The 19644-nt window shown below is 40.2% G+C and overlaps 2 protein-coding genes across 9 annotated transcripts in view; one reads left to right on the top strand and one right to left on the bottom strand.

The window, feature by feature from the left end:
• FANCD2 (FA complementation group D2) overlaps positions 1-1044 on the bottom strand; it is a 57951-nt gene extending 56907 nt beyond the window's left edge. For 2 of the 8 annotated variants that reach the window (XR_011994557.1, XM_072722154.1), the window contains exon 1: positions 741-1044. The gene's annotated coding sequence lies outside the window, so the exon portion shown is untranslated. Of the gene's footprint in view, positions 1-214 lie in introns of all 8 variants that reach the window. The other 6 variants (XR_011994558.1, XM_072722158.1, XM_026016855.2 and 3 more) reach the window with 5 other exon arrangements.
• Positions 818-19644, top strand: EMC3 (ER membrane protein complex subunit 3). Its single transcript, XM_026016856.2, has 8 exons — positions 818-1182; positions 9746-9803; positions 10141-10234; positions 12073-12177; positions 12900-12981; positions 13240-13319; positions 14230-14312; positions 18437-19644. Exons 1-8 carry the CDS (start codon positions 1028-1030, stop codon positions 18563-18565), a joined length of 786 nt encoding a protein of 261 aa, XP_025872641.1. The 5' UTR covers positions 818-1027; the 3' UTR covers positions 18566-19644.

Raw genomic sequence — 19644 nt, forward strand, 5'->3', positions numbered from 1 at the left:
TACACTGTACCTAGGACCCCCTGCCCCGTCACACCAGAGGTGAGGCTCCCAGAGAACAGGAACCCCGTTTAGTCTCTTACCTCAGTATCCCCAGTGCCCAGCGTAACATTTCTGAGAATGTTCCCTAAATGAGAATGGCTGACAGGCAGGTAAATACTAATAACAAGAACGATTTTTGAGTACTTTACAGTTAATAACTTCATGTATCACTCACAAGCCTTCCTGAGGTAGGTATCCTTCTTCAGTGGGAGAGCTGGGTTTCAGGCAGTCTGACTCCAGCTGTACTTACTCTTGATCGTAATGACGGCTTCCAACAGTAGTTAACATTTACCGTGTGCCGCGCACCACGCTAAGTGTTTTCTTCGCCCACTGCCTCGTTAAATACTTACAACCATTATCAGCCATTTTACGGACTAAAATTAATGTGAGTCAGGGCCGCAGGACTTACGTGCACAAGCCCACGACACGGCTCCTTTCCACAGAAGCCTGAAAGACTGGTGGGTGGGACCGACTGTCTCGACCAGGTCGTTCAGGAGGAAGCTGGGAGTAAAAGCCCTTCTCTTTCTGTAATTTGAACGACGCAGGAAGGTACCCGGGGGGATTATCCCACGACAGGGCAGATGAGGAGGCCGGGTGCGGGGCGCGGAGCCCCGGAGAGAAAGGCCGAGCTCGGCCGGAGCCCACCCACCAGGCCACAGTACCTCGGGGCCTCGAGAGACCACGGCTGCCGCCCCACTCACCCGCCGGGAAGCCGTCGCGGCCCCTCCTTTTCGACTTTCCCGCCCGGAGAGACGCCGCGCTGACGCCACAGAGGCGCGCCTGTCCGTGACGCCAGACTTCCGCGCCGGAAGTGGGCGGCCCGGCGGCCCGGCTGGGGGCAGTGCGCCAGGGCAGAAGCTGGAGTCGGTCCCGGGCCAGCAGGGCCGGGAGGTGTGGGAAGTCCCGTAAGTGAAATCGAAGAGGGGCGTTCGCGCCCCGTGAGAGGAGAAACCCGGCTACACCGGGTGGGAGTCGGCTGTCTGTGAAGATGGCGGGGCCGGAGCTGCTGCTTGACTCCAACATCCGCCTTTGGGTGGTCCTACCCATCGTTATCATCACCTTCTTTGTGGGCATGATCCGCCACTACGTGTCCATCCTGCTGCAGAGCGACAAGAAGCTCACTCAGGAACAAGTCTCCGACAGGTCAGCGCCATCCTCCCCGGCGGCCTCACTCACCCGTGACCTTGGGCAACAAAGTACAGGGGGGTTGTCAGTTTGTCCGGGTTCACATTGCGCGCGCCCCGCGCGCGGCTGGGTGACCTTTCCTGTGTTACCTGTGTCTCACGTTAGCCATTTGTAAGATGAGGGTAACAGGAGATGCCTCATAGAGCAGGCGTGGGGATTAAATTTTATTTATTTTTTTTAATTTTTTTTACTTATGATAGTCACAGAGAGAGAGAGACAGAGACACAGGCAGAGGGAGAAGCAGGCTCCATGCAGGGAGCCCGATGTGGGATTCGATCCTGGGGTCTCCAGGATCGCGCCGTGGGCTAAATAAAGGCAGGCGCCAAACCGCTGCGCCACCCAGGGATCCCGGGATTAAATTTTAAATGAAGCCTACAGAGCCTTTAGCACAGGGCTTGGGACGTATTAAGCGCTCAAAAAATTTGTTGCTATTAATTTTTAGGCCAGTCTCCAACCCTTTTATCTGTGAACTGTATATAAGGTGGGTGTGTTTACACTACTCGTTGTACTGAACTACTGTGGTAGTCGGCTGAGAGCCTAAGTAACCAAGTGCTATGCAAATGTAAAATTGCCCTAAAGGTGTGAGGGACTGTAATTATCATTTCTCCTTCAGGAGTGGAGGCAAGCTATTCCTCATGTGCTTCATTACAGGATTTAGCTGTTGAGAGAGGTAATTGAGATGATTTTAGGTATCCAGATGTGTGCCGCCTTCATATTAAAATCTAAAAAAAAAACATTTTCCAGTCCATCGTTGTGATTATTTTCAGAGATCATCTCAGGTATAGGTTGCTATGTCTTTGATGCGTTACTATCACTTAATCTCCCATTTTAAGAAAGAGCAAGCCTTAGGCTCAGAACTTTCCACAGGAAACAGTATCTTGCTAAAATTATATTTTATTTTTGTTGTGTTTAAGTGTCTGTTTGTGGCAGCTGGTTTTCCATTGGCTGGCAACTCAAAGATTTACTTTAAAATTTCTATAAGTAGGAAAAGTTGATGTGTAAAGAATACTAAGTTTTTAATAGTACAAGTGCTAGTGAATAAAACAAAAATCATAACCATGATGGAATCATGGATTGTGAATGATGTTTGGGAAGCAGTGCTTTATCCTTTTCAGTTGTGCTTCCCAATTAAGTTGAGATAATAATAATAAACCAACATTTATTAAGCACTTATTCTATGCCAGCCACTAAACTAAGTTTTTACATTCATTAACTTGTTTATTTACTTATTAAGTTTTTTTTTTTTTTTTTTGAGAGAGAGAGAGAGAGAGAGCATGAGCAGGGAGAGAGGGAGAGTGAGAAGCAGACTCCCCATTGAGCACGGAACCCATCACCAGCCTAGATCCTAGGACCCTGGGATCATGACCCGAGCTGAAGGCAGACACTTAACGGCCTGAGTCACCCAGGCACCCCTCATTAAAATTCAGAGCAACTCTTATGAGATAAATGGTGCTGTTCCATTTTATAGAAACTGAGGCTTAAGAGGTTCCATCGTCACACATGAAGACATTCAGAACTTGAGGCCAGATTTTCTGGTTCCCAAGTCTGGAGTTCTTTGCATTACACCACAGCATCCACTTCCTGTGGCATCAGTTTCAGAACTGATGAGAACTAACCTCCTGAAGATAACTTGAAGTCAGTGCCCCTTAGAAGGATGCAATGCAAAGAGAGCTTAGAAATTTAGATTTAGGGATCCCTGGGTGGCTCAGTGGTTTAGCGCCTGCCTGTGGCCCAGGGCATGATCCTGGAGTCCCAGGATCGAATCCCATATCGGACTCCTTGCATGGAGCCTGCTTCTCCCTCTGCCTGTGTCTCTGCTTCGCTCCCTCTCTGTGTGTCTCTCATGAATAAATAAATAAAAATCCTTAAAAAAAAAAAAAAAGAAATTTAGATTTATTTGTTGACATTAATAAATTGTTCTCATTTATCCTCAAAATCACACCAAGTTAGATGATCCTGAACCCATTTTTACCATTGAAGAAAAGAAAGCCAGAAGAGTAGCCTACCAAAATAACCAAAATAGTAAAATATTGTGCCTATACTTGAACTCAGATCAGTCTCACTCTTTTTTTTTTTTTTAAAGCTTTTGTTTATTCATGAGAGACACACAGAGAGAGAGGCAGAGACATAGGCAGAGGGATAAGTAGGCTTCCCACAGGGAGCCTAACACAGGACTCGATCGGGGTCTCCAGGATCATGCCTTGGGCGGAAGGCAGGCGCTAAACCGCTGGGCCATCCGGGCTGCCCCATTCTCATTCCTGAAGTTAAAATTCTCTTGACCACAATTCCTGCTGTCATAGATTCTCTGCCACAGTTTTCTGCTCTTGGTTCACTATGTGATTTCAGAGTGCTGTTTCTGAATGATAGATATCACACCCACAGCTCCTTTTCCTAATCCGCGATGAAATTCACAGTTCATGGGCATCCTGGGTGGCTCCGCGGTTTAGCGCCACCTTCAGCCCAGGGCATGATCTTGGAGACCTGGGATCGAGTCCTATGTCAGGCTCCTTGTATGGAGCCTGCTTCTCCCTCTGCCTCTCTCTCTCTCTCTCTCTCTCTCTCTCTCTCTCTCTGCCTCTCATGAATAAATAAAATCTTTTAAAAAAAAGTTTAAAAAAAAAAAAAGAAATTCACAGTTCATGCACTCTATAGATAAAAATATTTTTAAAAAACCAGCATGATGTTTGCAACAACATGGATGGGCCTAGAGGCTACTACATGTTAAACAAAATAATTGTCAGAGAAAGACAATTACCATATCATTTCACTTATATGTGGAATCTAAAAAACAAAAGCAGAAACAAACTCATATATACAGAGAACAAACTAAACTGTTGGTTGCCAGAAGGGAGGGACATAGGGGGATGGGTAAATGGATGAAGGAGTTGGGGGTACAGGCTTCCAGTTATGAAATGAATCATGTGAATGAAAAGTACAGCATAGGCAGTGATATTGTAATAGCATATGGTGGCATATGGTAGCTACACATATGAGCATACCATAATGTATAAAGTTGTCAAATCACTATTTTGTACACCTGAAACTAGTGTGGCCTTGTGTGTCAACTATACTTCACTAAAAACAACTTAATGCCCAACTAGTTGTAACCATAAGGAGAAATAAGAATAATTTCTATTTGTGAGCACTTATTCACAATGGTCCTAGAAAGTGTAATGCAGAGGTCAGAGCATGCACCTCAATATAAAATCACCTTAATTGGGACAGGTTCAACTGTAGGCTGATACAGTGTTAGCTACTTAGATGTTACAGAAGGCACTGTTGTTTTGGATGTGATTTTACTAAATGAGGAGCTACTCTTGATAAAGCTCTAAACAAAACAAAGTGCAATTTTCCCTGTATATACTTGGTGGTTGCATACTTGGAAATTGAATATATATATAAATCACTTCTTCCTTCCCTGTGGAAAAAAAGATGGAATTAGGTTTGAGGGTCAGATAATTAAAAGCAATTCAGTGAGATATTCAGAAGTAGCATGAGACATGAGATGATTCTCTGAATTTGTACAACTGTCTCCAGTACTGAGGAATACTTTGTATCCCTTGCCTCTGACAAATGACGGTTACCTGTTTTTTTTCTCTTTTCTCTATCCCATCATTTTGACAATCAAAAATGTCCCAGGGATTTCTAGAAGTCCCCCTAGAGGGCAGTACCACCTCCATCAAGAACCACTGCCTTAGAGGCGCTTCGACGGCTCAGTGGTTGAGAGTCTGCTTTCATCTCAGGTCCAGATCCTGGGTCCTGGGATTGAGTCCCATGTTGGGCTCCCCGTGGGGAGCCTACCTATGTCTCTGCCTCTTTCTCTGTCTCGCATGAATAAATAAATCAATCTTTAAAAAAGAGAGAAAAAAAAAAGAGAGAGAGAGAGAGAGAACCGGGCAACCCCGGTGGCTTAGTGGTTTAGTGCCGCCTTCAGCCCGGGGTGTGATCCTGGAGACCTGGGATCGAGACTCGCGTCAGGCTCCCTGCATGGAGCCTGCTTCTCCCTCTGCCTGTGTCTCTGTCTCTCTCTCTCTCTCTCATTCTCTGTGTCTCTAATAAATAAATAAAATCTTAAAAAGAGAGAGAGAGAGAGAGAGAACCAATGCCTTAGAGAAAGCTCAAATATCTCTAGTCATAATGGTCCCTTTATATGAGGTGTCTGGATCATGCCAGTTCTGACATGATGTGATGGTACTCCACCAAGTCATCCTGTGAACTTGGATAGAATGCTGAGCACATGATTCTGAACCTGCCAAAAACCAAGGCAAAACATGTTTTCTGGTTGTAAACATTTAATATGTTTCCATTAGCCTGAATGATCACAAAATGGAACATTTGGTTTCATAAATTATAAAACTTTTGGTGCCTCAAAACTTATTAAAATTTTTCTAAAATAGGGGATCCCTGGGTGGCGCAGCGGTTTGGCGCCTGCCTTTGGCCCAGGGCGCGATCCTGGAGACCCGGGATCGAATCCCACGTCGGGCTCCCGGTGCATGGAGCCTGCTTCTCCCTCCGCCTGTGTCTCTGCCTCTCTCTCTCTCTCTCTCTCTCTCTCTCTGTGACTATCATAAATTTAAAAAAAAAAAAATTTCTAAAATATATTAAACCAAAACTGAAAGATACATAAATAAAATATATTAGACCATAGTTGGGGATAGAATGTATGGAAAAAGTGGTGCTCAAGCTCAAAGAACATATTGACTTTTAGGAAAGGAAGCAAACTCAGGTCTTTAATATATGATTAACTCCTCCAGCTTGAAAAACATCAACTTAAAAACTGAAGATTTCGGGGTGCCTGAGTGGCTAGGTTGGTTAAGCATCTCAGGGTTGGGAGTTCAAGCCCCATGTTGGGTGTAGAACCTACTTAAAAACAAAGCAGAAAACTAAAGCTTTAAGAAAATGTCTATAAACTGCAAATTATCAATGCAAAAGAGAAGCTTTGTCTTTATAACCAGTATCAGGACTACTTTTCAGGAATAATAGAAATGAAAATGCAAAATAAAAATTTCTTGTAGCATTTGCAGACCTCAGAGAAACTGAGTGTTTAGAATATACAGCTTGCCTTGATTTAGGATTGAAATGCCTCAAGGTCATGATTCTCAACCCCAATTCTACAAAATTGCTCAACAGTGAAAGTTTAGGAGATGCAGCTGAATTTCTGTTGGTTATAGTGCCTAAAGAAGGCCTGAATTACCTACAGTGAACAAGTTTTTTTTAATGATCTACCATGTGCCCTGCTCTGTACCATATGCTATATATAAGGTACAAGATATGACAAGGCCAAGATCCTACTCTCAGGGAGTTTCATGCAAAGGAAAAATAATAGATACCTTTAATCTAGAGCTTAGGGTATGCCACATGGAGTGAAAATCATTTTAAATGAGATGATATATATGAAGAAGTTAGCTTAAAATCCTCAGTATTTCCCTTTTGCTCCTTTTTGTTTGTTTGTTTTTTAAAGTACTCTCCACACCTAACATGGGGCTCAAACCTACAACCCTGAGGTCAAGTCACACATTCCACCAATAGAGCCAGTCAGGCACCCACTCTTTTTTTAATTGTGGTTAAATATATACAATAGAGAGTTTACTATTTTAACTATTTTTAAGTGTATAATTCAATGGTATTAAGTACATTCTCACTGTTATGCAATCATGCCTGTCATCCACTTCCACAGTATTTTTGTCATCGCAAACAAATTCTGAACATATTAAGTATTAACTCCTCATCTCTTCTCGACCCAGTTCCTGCAACCAGTATCCTACTTTCTCTGTTTCTATGAATTTGACTACCCTAGGTACTTTATGTAAGTGGAAGCATACAATATTTGTCCCTCTGTGCCTGTCTTATTTTACTTGGCATAATGTTTTCAGGGTTCATCCATGTTGTAGCATGTGTCATAATTTCAATACATTTTACAGCTAAATGAAATGTCACAGTGTGACAATTTGATACATATGTGTGTGTGTGTATATACACACACACATATACACTTTCTGAATTGATTACCACAATCCAGTTAATTAACATACATATCACCTCACATAGTTAACTTTTTTTAATTGATGTTAAAGAATGCTTAAGGTGTACTCTTTTAGTAAGTTTCAAGTTCATTACACAGTTTTATTAACTAGAGTCACTATACTGTATGTTAAATCCCCGGAGCTTACTTATCTTATAACTTTTGGCCAGCATCTCCCCATCTCCCTCATCCCACAGTAACAACCATTTTTACTTTCTGTTTCTATGAGTTTGACTTTTTTTTTTTTTTTTTTTTTAGATTCCATATATAAATGAGATCACACAGTGTCTTTCTCTGGCTAATTTCACGTTTATGTATGCATATAAAATATCACACTGTGTGTTTAAATATGATTACAGTGGTAAGTTTTGTGTTAGTTTTTTTTTTTTTTACACCACAGTTTAAAAAAATACACTGGGATGCGTGTGGCCTTAGTGTGGCTTTTGCACATCTCTCAAGTTTCATTTTCACCATGTTTTCTGTAGTTCTCTTTCTTCTAGCCATGTGGCCTTTTCTCAGGTCCTCAGAGACATAGCACTTATGCCTGCTGCAGGGCTTTTACCCATGCTGCTCCCTCTAGCACTTTGCCAAGGTAATCTCTTAAGATTCCAACTTAGCCATACATCCTCCTCAAAGCTTTTTCCCAGACCTTGACTTCCTAGATTTGGTCACATCCTCATATTATACACTCCCATCATACCATCCATCTTTTCTTCCTAGGACATAACAGGTGAATTTCACATTTATTCCTATGGTTATTTGATCAGTGTCTTTCTCTCCCACTATAACTTTCATGAGATAGTTGCCTTTTTTTTTTTTTTTTTTTTTTTTTTAAGATTTATTTATTTGAGAGAGATAGGGAGAGTGGCAGAGGGAGGAAAGAGAATCCTCAAGCAAACTCCCTGCCAAGTGTGGATCCTGATAGGGGACCTAATCCCAGGACCCTGAGATCATAACCTAAGCCAAAATCAAGAATCATCTGCTTAACTGACTGAGCCACCCAGGCGCCCTGAGATATTTACTTTTGGATCACTGTTGTTTGTGTCACCAAACAGTAGATGGCATTCAGAAGCTCAAAAAGTATTTGTCCAATGAGGATAAATCTGTTTTTGTACAGAATATGAAAGGACGCATGGGGAATTTAAATGATTCACCCAAGATAACATAGCTAATAAGTGGCAGAGCCAGGATTTGAACCCATCTGTCCAACTCCATTACTCTAACCCATTACTCTAGACCCAGTGCTGCCTAAACTATCAGTGATGAAGGATCAATTTTTTGTTATTTTTTAAATTTCTGAGCTATCTTAGATTGATGCTTTTGTAAAATATTTTAGTACATATTTGTGGAAGTAACCAAATTATTATAAAAGTTTCTAAATGTCTGCACTTAACCTCATCACTGACCAGCACTGGTACATAGGCCACACTTGGAGTAGCTTTAGACTAGATCCCAGGGACGGAACGTATTACATATCCTAGAGCCCTGTGTATAGAACTGTCAGCTGTACAGTACAATGAGGTCAAGAGGGAGAAGACCAGAGAGAATTCCAGGAGGGCACCATGCAGAATTTCATGGAGAAGGTGGGACTTGAAGGAGGTGTTAAGTGATGATGGGATAGAACTTGTGAATGAGAGAGACACTAGAGCGTTCCCAGCACATGGAGAGGCTAGAATATGTGTCAAGTGGCCAGGGGACCCTGGGGAGGACTGCCTGATTAGAACAGGTGGTTTATATTGAGGTGTAGAGAGAAAACCAAGCACAATTTTCATGTTCATTTCTGTCTGCATTTTGTTTCACTTTTCAAGAAGAATTTCCATTAACTTAAGGAGGTCCCCCCGCCCCAATAAAACAACTTTTGAAAACCTAGCAAACATTAGTATTTGGATCTCTGTTCTGTTTAGCATCTGTATCTTAGTACCACTCACTTGTATTGCATTCTGTTATCTTTAATGATCAATTATAGTCGGATATCACCAAATACTTTATTAATTCAGTACATTTTTATTGAGACTATACTGGCGGTCTCAATCCTGCTGGAATTTCTATTGTCTGTTAGGGAGCAACCCTGTCAAATCCTATACTCATTTCTCTGTGGGGTTTTAAAAGTTCTTTCTTTTATCTTTACCCTTCCTCCATCCTCCTGCCGCCAGATCTTCTGAGGAGCATCCAACTAGAACTCTTTTCACTTAGAGAAAGTTCCTTCTTAGCTTCCTATAAAGTAAGAAAAGCAAAGTGTGACATTCTAAATGTTCCTTCCTCAGAAATCTTTTGTTCATAAACACAGTGACTTCTGAAAAATGCTTTTTTGAAGACCTGATTGTTGGGTTAAGCATGCTATATTGGTTTTAAAGACACTTGTATTTTGAAAAGTGTCCCCACAGGTTTGTTGCCAAATAGGCCCTCTCTTGTGTTTAAATAGGTCTTCTACTCTTATTCTCTCATTTTCTTCTAGTGTTTCACTTTTAAAAATCTCATTGTTTTGGTTGTATTTTTCAGTCAAGTCCTAATTCGAAGCAGAGTCCTCAGGGAAAATGGAAAATACATTCCCAAACAGGTACTCATTTATCTTTTATTAAAAGCTCCACGATTCACTGTTGAGGGCAGTAGATATCTGAATGTTTAATAAGGGGACTCTTTGGGGAAAGCTGAAGTCTGGCAAATCTGTAATTAAGCTGTGGCCTAGTGGTGTCTGCTGTCATTGTGACCTCGCCCTTCTTAGGAAATTGTTTTTAAATGTGACTCAGCTAAAGTGTCAGGTTGACTGCCAAGTAGGCGGCCAGCTCTGAATGTAACAGACTATTCCAAGGGCCTTCTGACTAAACCCCTGAGAAATAATTTGACAATTTGCTATGTCACAGTTTTAAGACTTAAAAAGCTCTCTTTTCTACTAGTCTTTCTTGACACGAAAATATTACTTCAACAACCCAGAGGATGGATTTTTCAAAAAAACTAAAAGGAAGGTAGTGCCTCCTTCTCCTATGACTGGTATGTTTATTCCCCTCTGTCATCTTTAAGGAAGATTCTTAACATGAGTTGGGGGGAGGGCAGGGAGAATACTGATTTATTTACATATTAAATTGTATGATACAGTAATCTTAAAAGATCTTAGATATCATCTATTACAGGGATCTACACAAGTGGAGCTGTCTTTTTCAAATAAATCATCTGGGAAATCCAATATCTAAAGTAGATTTTTTAAAAAGAGGCCTCGGGGCTGGGTGGTGAGAAAGCTAGAGCCATCGCCCCTGTGTCTCTTCCCTTTGCTGTTCCTTAGAACCCAGGGCTCTGTGGAGCACAGTTTGAGAAGCATCCCAGGCCCAGCACCCGCCCAGTGCCTGGATCCCATTGCTGACACATGGCCACCCTGCTTTTGCCTGAAAGAGGAAGAGCTCTTAACCTCTTCCCCAGCCCAGCCATTTCTTTGTGAAACATGATTGCTTGGCCCACTCTATGGTTTTTGCTCTAACAGAGTTCTTACTTCCGCTGACCCCAGTCATGTGAAAAAATACAGCACTTTTAAAGTAAAACAAAATAATTTATTATTCTGTATTAGCTGTCCTCTCATTTTAATACCCATTTCTCTAGGTAAGAAACTCAGAAGGTACTGCAATTGATTTTAAAAAGTTTTTTAGAAAACCCACAAGAAACAAAAGACCAATATGTGTATGAAAAGGTATTTGACTTCACTAAAATCCATGGAATCCAAATTAGAACAAAATGCTTTTTTTCTCTTTTTTTTAAAAAACTTATTTGAAAGAGAGAGCTGTGTGCACATGTGGGGGGTGCAGCAGGAGCAGAGGAAGACAGAATCTCAAGCAGACTCCTTGTGGGGTGCAGAGATCAGCGCGGGCTCCAACCCAGGACTTGAGCCAAAATCTAGAGTTGGATGTTTAAACAACTGAGCCATACAGGCACCCCCAAAATGTCCTTTTTAGACCATTAAACTGGCAAAGATTGAACGCTTCACAAAGCTACTGCTGTCAGAGTTATGGGAAGTTAGGCCCTCTTGCTATGGTTGAAAGACAATCTGATGGTACTTGTCAATTTTATTTTATTTATTTTTTTTTATTTTTATTTATTTATGATAGTCACAGAGAGAGAGAGAGAGAGAGAGGCAGAGACACAGGCAGAGGGAGAAGCAGGCTCCATGCACCGAGAGCCCGATGTGGGACTTGATCCCGGGTCTCAAGGATCGCGCCCCGGGCCAAAGGCAGGCGCCAAACCGCTGCGCCACCCAGGGATCCCTACTTGTCAATTTTAAACGTCCAAACCCCTTGACCCAAAAATTCTTCTAAGAGTTTCTCTTACAGAAGCACTTACATAAACATGCAGGTTTCTGTACTAGGTAGTTGTAGGCAACAGTGTTTATTGGCAAAAAAAAAAAAAAAAAAAAACATTTTAGAAACAATCTATAGGTCCATCCAAAAGTAGTGTGACCACACAGTAGACTCCTATGCACACACTGAAAATAGAGATATTATACAATGTGAAAATACCATTTATAATATATTTACATTTTTTAAATTAAGAATCAAATTAGTAAGCATAATATCACTTTATTATGTATATATAGAAGGAAACGTGTACTTATACATGCGTATTTATACACGTACGTATAAAGATGGAAGGATATGCAACAAATAGTTAAAAGTGTTGAGAGAGTGGGCTCAGAAACTGTCTACATCCTGTTTCCATGTCATTTGAATTTTTTACAGTGAACTTGTATTACTTTAATTATCATATAAATTAAAAATGTACAGAAAATCAGGAAGAAGTTCCTGCCAACAGTGGCAAAATGTAGTGATTTCTTGTTTTTGTCATAGATCCCACTATGCTCACAGACATGATGAAAGGCAATGTGACAAATGTTCTCCCTATGATTCTTATTGGTGGCTGGATCAACATGACATTCTCCGGCTTTGTCACAAGTAAGTTAACAGACTCAGAAGACTTCAGGTTTATTTACCTGTAATCCTTTGCCATGTCCCTGTTCAGAGAAATCCAAGTGCTACTGAGATACTAATATAATGGGTCCCCTATTTTCTATTGGAAAGTAATCACATTCTTTAAAAAAAAATTAATATGCCATATTTTATGGCTCTTATCCCGAATTCATCATTAGTTCATGTTGTGGATGCTTTTTTTTTTTTTACCAATAGGAACTTAAATGAATGGCTTGCTCATTTGTATCCAAAACTAACTCTAATTAAGTAGGATGAAGGGAAGCATGTTTCTATGTTGACTTCATTTTCTAAGGACTGTCTATTTATTTATATATATATAATATATATTATATATATTTTTTTATAATTTGTTTTGAATCAATTTTGTTTCTTAGTAACGTAGTTCTCTATATGTTATATATTCCACTTTGGGTTTAATAGATTACTGCAATTTTTTTTTCTGATTTTAGGTCATAACTCGGAGTCCCTGCTTCTTAAGCAATAGAGAAGCTGGTGTTCAAGAACTATAACAGAGTGACATTTGACTGTTATTTTTTCAGAAATAGACACAAATTTCCTGGTAGAAATCATTTCCAAACTGTGTATGGTACAGTTTCTGCCTCCTCAGGGAAAGACTACACGCATTCACACTTAAACTATTCTAAAAACAGCAAGGCAACATTGTGAACTTTCTCTCTTTTCTGCAGCCAAGGTCCCATTTCCACTGACTCTCCGTTTTAAGCCTATGCTACAGCAAGGAATTGAACTACTCACATTAGATGCATCCTGGTAAGAATTTACTTTCCTTTATTAAAAAAGAAAATCTAAAACTGGTGTCTCAAAGAACAGGATTCTAATTTGCATACTTCACTGGTATAGGATATTGTTTTTTCTCATTGAAACTCCACTCAAAATGCCATGGGTGGATTATGAAAACTTTTAGCCTATCCCAGGTGATTCCTTTACATACTCTTTGGGTGATAGAAAAGTGTGAACTACATTTATTCTAAAATAACTGCCTCTGTTCATCCACTTGTGCTTTCCTAGGGTGAGCTCTGCATCCTGGTACTTCCTCAATGTCTTTGGGCTTCGGAGCATTTACTCTCTGATTCTGGGCCAAGATAATGGTAAGAAGCACAGGTTTAATAAGCAAAAGTACTCTAACAGACAAATCATCCACAGCAGAGCCAAAAAACTCATGTAGAATGTTCTGTTTGCTAGTGTAGTCAAATACAATGCTTCACTCCTTAAACTCCTTAAGTTTCTAAGATATTCTGCAAGGGTGTTAAAAATTCCAGGGTCAGGGGGCCTGTTCAGTTGGTGGAACATGTGACTCTTGATGGCAGGGCTGTTAAGTTCTATTCCCCATGCTAGGTATAACAATTACTTAAAATCTTTAAAAAAGAAAAAAAAAAATTCCAGGATCAACCGAAGATTTAAATTCTCCCTGGCAATAACAGGGACAATATTTAGTTCCCTGAAGTCTGATAGCCTCTTATGAGGAATCCAGTACCAGTAACGTAAGCCTGTAAACTGAAGCTGAAACAAGGCCTGGTTTGACCAGTTAGTTCATTGACTAGAGTTCTTGCCAGTGTCAATCCTGGCTCTCTCATTTAATGGTTGGGACCTCGGGCAAGTGACTTAACCACTCTAATCCTCTGCCTATTTGTAAAATAGAGACCTTAGTAATTATCTTCAGAGTTTGTTGTTAGCAGTAAATGAGGTAGAATGTGTAAAGCACTTCATAAAGTACCTGGCATAAAGTAGTTGCTCAACAACTGGTAGCTATACTTACTGTTTCAATTTGAAATAAAGTTTAGCATTTCCTTGAGCTCTCTTCTGCTATTATCGTGCCTGTTTTTCAGGAGAGGTAAAATGACTTTTCCTAGGTCACATAGCCAGTCACTGAATCTGTCACGTGGTTCTCTAATCCACTACTGAGCCTCTGTGCGTGTTGTGTAAGGACTCTTCTTCCCTGAGGGTGCTGGGTGCCTGCTGAGCCCTGGCACTCACGTAGGTGTGTTACTTACATTGTAGCCGCTGACCAGTCACGGATGATGCAGGAACAGATGACTGGAGCAGCCATGGCCATGCCTGCGGACACCAACAAAGCTTTCAAGGTACACTCACACCTCTTTCTAGCTTCACTGAAGCTCCAAAAGGCATTAGCAGACAGTTACTTAAAAGATGGTTTCCCTGAAGTGAGCGTAGCATGTATGGTTCCATCTTTTAAATTTAAATTTAGCAAAAACTTACTTTTGTTTACATGTTTCTTATTTCTGAGCCAGAGTCAGCTGTTAAACAAGTTGAAGACTCTTAGTACTTTTACTAGTTTTTAAATGCTCACTCAGATTTAATCCAGCCTGTAAATGAAGCTATAAAAGCATTCCATTCAGAGACACCAGGTAAATATTTAGAATATTATTAACTATTTTGGATCCTGTGAACATTAGATATAAATTTAATTTTAAAAAAATTAATACAGCCTTTTCGTGAAATGATTCTGCAATATCTGAAGTCCAGTATAATTTTTGTACAGCAAAATCTCACTAATTTTTCATGATAAAAACTAGAAATAGAAAGGAATTTGCTCAATCTTGATGAAAGGCATCTATGAAAAACCCACAGCTAACCTCATACTCAGTGGTGAAACACTAACAGCTTTTCCCCTAAGATTAGGAAGAAGACAGGAATGTCCACTGTTGCTACTTTTATTCAGCGTTGTGCTGGACAATCTAGCCAGGGCCTATAGACAAAAAGAAATAAAAGGCATCTACATTAGAGAGAAAGAAGGAAACACTCTCTTTGCAGATGCCATGGTCTTGCATATAGAATATTGTAAGCAACTCACAAGAAAAACTGTTAGAGCTAACAAGTCCAGCAAAGTTTTAGAAGATGTAGCTAAAGATGCAAAAATCAGTTGCATTTCTACACCTTGTTAATAAAGAATCTGAAAATGAAATTAAGAAAAATTCCATTTACAATAGTATCCAAAAAAAAAATAAAGTACTTAGGAATAAATCTAACAAAATAAAGATAAGACTTGTGGGCAGCCCCAGTGGCGCAGCAGTTTAACGCCGCCTGTGGCCTGGGGTGTGATCCTGGAGATCCTGGATCAAGTCCCACATCAGGCTCCCTGCATAGAGCCTGCTTCTTCCTCTGCCTGTGTCTCTGCCTCTCTCTCCTCTGTGTCTTTAATGAATAAATAAATAAAATCTTTAAAAAAAAAAAAAAAGATAAGACTTGTACACTAAAATTACAAAGCATTGCTGAAAGAAATTGAAGTAATACCTGAATGAATGGAAAAACATCCATGTTCATGGATTAGAAGACTTAATATTATCAAGATGGTAGTACTCCCAAAATTGATCTATAGACACAACACAAAATTCCACCTGCCTTTCTTGCAGAAATCAACAGGCCGATCCTGAAGTTCATATGGAAATGCAAGAAACTGAGAATAGCCCAATTAGAGTTTAATATGAATAAAGTTGGAAGACTCACACTTTCTGATTTTATTTTGTTTGTGTGTTTTAGATTTTATTTATTTATTCATGAGAGACACAGGCAGGCTCCATGTAGGGAGCCCGGTGCAATACTTGATCTGGGACTCCAGGATCATGCCCTGATCTGAAGGTAGGCGCTGAACCGCTGAGCCACCCAGGGATCCCCTCTTTCTGATTTTAAAACCTACTTCAGAGCTATAGTAATCAAGACTATGTGGGACTGGCATAAAGACAGACTTATAGATCAATGGAGTAGAATTGAGAGGTCAGAAATAAACCCATACATTTAAGATCAATTGGCTTTCGACAGAGGTGCCAAGACAGTTCAGTGGGGAGAGGATAGTCTGTTGACTGGGTACAGAGTTTCCAGGAGATGAAAAATTTTGCAAATACATAGTGGTGATGGTTGCACAACATTGTGAATGTAATTAATGCCATTGAATTGTATTCTTACAAAGGTTAGAAGTGGCAAGCTTTATGTTATATAAATATTTTTTACCACAATAAAAAAGAAAAAAACTTGGGACAGCCTGGGGACTCTGGTTTAGCGCCGCCTTCAGCCTGGGGTGTGATCCTGGAGACCCGGGATCGAGTCCCATGTCGGACTCCCTGCATGGAGCCTGCTTCTCCCTCTGCCTGTGTCTCTGCCTCTCTCTCTATGTCTCTCATGAATAAATAAATAAAGTCTTTAAAAAAAAAAAAACTTTAAATGGTATAAGCACTAAGACTATAAAACCCTTAGAAGAGGGCAGCCTGGGTGGCTCAGCGGTTTAGCACTGCCTTCGGCCCAGGGCCTGATCCTGGAGACCCGGGATCAGGTCCCGCATCGCGTCCCTGCATGGGGCCTGCTTCTCCCTCTGCCTATGTCTCTGTCTCTGTCTCTGTCTCTGTCTCTCTCTCTCTCTCTCTCTGTGTGTGTCTCTCATAAATAAATAAAATCTTTAAAAAAAAAATAGTACAAGTAACAAAAGGAAAAAAGATAAATGGAACTTTGTCAAAGTGAAAACTTTTGTACTTTAAAGGACATCATCAAGAAAATGAAAAGATAGTATCAGAGAAAATGTTTGCAAATCATATCACTAATAAAGGGTCGAGTGTTCAGAATAAAGAACTCTCAGAACTCAGCACAGTTAAAAATAGGCAAAAGTTTTGAACAAACATTTCTCCAGAGAAGATATACAAACACCCAGTAAGCTCATGAAAGCATGCTCAACATTGTTAGCCACTGGAGAAATGCAAATCAAAGCCACAGTGAGATACTACTCCATACTCACTTGATGACTATAAAAAAAGATGGGTGCTAACAAGTGTTGACAAGGATGTGGAGAAATTGGAGCCGTCCTCCTTACCGGTAACAGCGCAGCCACTTTGGAAAGTTAAACTTAGTTACCATATGACCAGCAATTCCCCACTTAGGTAAATACCCAAGGGAATTGAAAACCTATGTCCATACATAAAACTTACACAAGAATGTTCAGAGCACAATTCCTTATACTCCAAGAGTAGAAACAATCCAAATATCCATCATCATAGGAACAGATGAATAAAGTGAAACATTTTGGAATATGGACAATGTATGGACAAAGTGTTCAGTGGAATATTTAGCACAAAGGAATGGTGTACTGATACATACTACAACAGGGAGGAACCTTGAAAACATTGCAAGTGAAAGAAACCAGTAAGAAAAAGCCACATATTATATCCAGATAAGATGAATCCAAAGATACAGAAAGTAAAGTAGTAGTTGCCAGAGGTTGGGGGGAAGTGTTTAATGGGGAGCATCTGCTATCTGATACAGAATTTCTTTTTGTGGTGTTGAACATGTTCTGGAATAAGGTAGAGGTGATGATTGCATTTCTTTATGAACGTATTAAAACCACTAAATTGCACATATTCCAAAGATGAAGTTTATGGCATGTGAACTACATTTAAAAAAAGATCAATGGATAAAGAAGATACATTCACACACACATACATACGCACAAATACACAATGGGATATTACTCAGCCATCAAAAGATGAAATCTTGTCATTTGCTAAATTGTGGATGGAGTTAGAATATATTATGCTAAACAAAGTCACTCAGAGAAAGAAATACCATATGATTGCAAACATGTGAAATTTAAGAAACAAAACAGATGAACATACAGGGGAGGGGGAGCGGAGGGGGAAACAAATAATGAGAGACTCTTAACGATAGAGAACAAACTAAGGGTTGATGGACAGAGGTAAGGGGGGCATGGGCCAGATAGGTGATGGACATTAAGGAGGGTACTTGTGATGAGCACTGGGTGTTGTATATAAGTGATGAATCATTGAATTCTATTCCTGAAACCAATATTGCACTCTATGTTAACTAACTAGAATTTAAATAAAAATTTTTAAAAGCCATCATCCATGAGCTAACATTTGTATTGCATATTACATTTCCTAAATCATTTTTTAAAACCTGCTAATTAAAAGCAGAAGGCATTAATAGACTATTTGAGAAATGTAATGAGTTACTATCTCTAGTGACCTTAGACAAATTATTTTACCTTTTTAAGCCTTATTCTCTTTGCCTTCAAATTGAGCTTGGGGGTGCATGTGGCAGGTAGCAGCACCCACCTCATAGGACTAAATGAGTTTATACGTGTAAATAGTTTAATCCAGCCTCTGGCTGATACAGATGCTCTCACTCAGCCCCGCTTTTAGTAACAGCCCTCCTTTCCCTGTCCTGGTGTCCTCTTCTTTTGCAGACAGAGTGGGAAGCTTTGGAGCTGACAGATCACCAGTGGGCACTAGATGATGTCGAAGAGGAGCTCATGGCCAAAGATCTACACTTTGAAGGCATGTTCAAAAAGGAATTACAGACCTCTATTTTTTGAAGACCAAGGAGGGATTTGCTGTGTCAGGAACTCAGAGTAGTGGTTAACTTTGTAACTTTGGTTTGAGCTGGAGCCTCTCAGAATAAAATGGAGGATGCATGAGCTAGCAGGTATTCAGCAAGAATTGTTCTTATCTGAGCCAGGTTCCCCTGTATGTCTGAAACTAGAGGAGATTTGAGGAGTCTGTGCCGGATGACTTAACAAGAAACAGTTATTTTTAAAATGTTTTACATTTTCCTTCTGGTGACTCTGGTAATGAAAGTCAAAGAAAGGGGGAATACTCAAGCTAGTAATAATATATAAAACTTAGCAAAAACTCAGTCTTTGGAAAAAGCATTGTCAATTATACCTAATTATTAAGTGCAGTCAGCCTGACGTCTAACCACAGTGAACACTTGTTTTCTCCAGATCTAAATACCCCGTGTTTTACCTTTAATTTTTTGTTAGTATTTGTACAACTTTCTTTACACAAATAATACATTTTCATTACTGAAAATTTAGGAGCTATGGATGAGCAAAGTGAAACCTCTCTATGTTCATTTTGAGCCTACAGAGTGACATAAAGAGTAAATGGGTCAAAACTTGATTCAAAAAAGCTCTTTTCAGAGTGAATACCCAAGGCTAGGACAGACTTAGCCAGCCTTCTATCTCAACACTGTCCGGTGAAAATCGGCAATACTGAGACACTGCCGGATTCTCAAGTGCCTTTGGGATCATCAAAGATAGGTTACATAATCTGAGGTCTTGAGCTGGAGTTCAGAATGTATCAAATCCATTGACAGATCAACAGTGCTACACTGAATATGGCTACACAGTTAAACGAAAGACCTCATTTCCCAGTTATTCTGGATCAGAGTGTTTGCATATCACTATATGAAGGGAGAAAGGGCGATTGCTGGCAGACATGTAGTTAAGGTGGCCCAGGAATCATTCTGTCTGGATTAACTGTCCCAGGGAAGTGACAGGGTGCCATTTCTGTACCAAGAGGTGAATGTAATTTGCATGTTGAATGCTGTAATCAAGAACAAACAACTCTTGACTCTACCAATTAAAACATCCTGTTTTCTCTGCCTGTAAAA

The sequence above is a fragment of the Vulpes vulpes genome, chromosome 9 (assembly GCF_048418805.1).
Source record: "Vulpes vulpes isolate BD-2025 chromosome 9, VulVul3, whole genome shotgun sequence".
Classification (NCBI taxonomy): Eukaryota; Metazoa; Chordata; class Mammalia; order Carnivora; family Canidae; genus Vulpes; species Vulpes vulpes.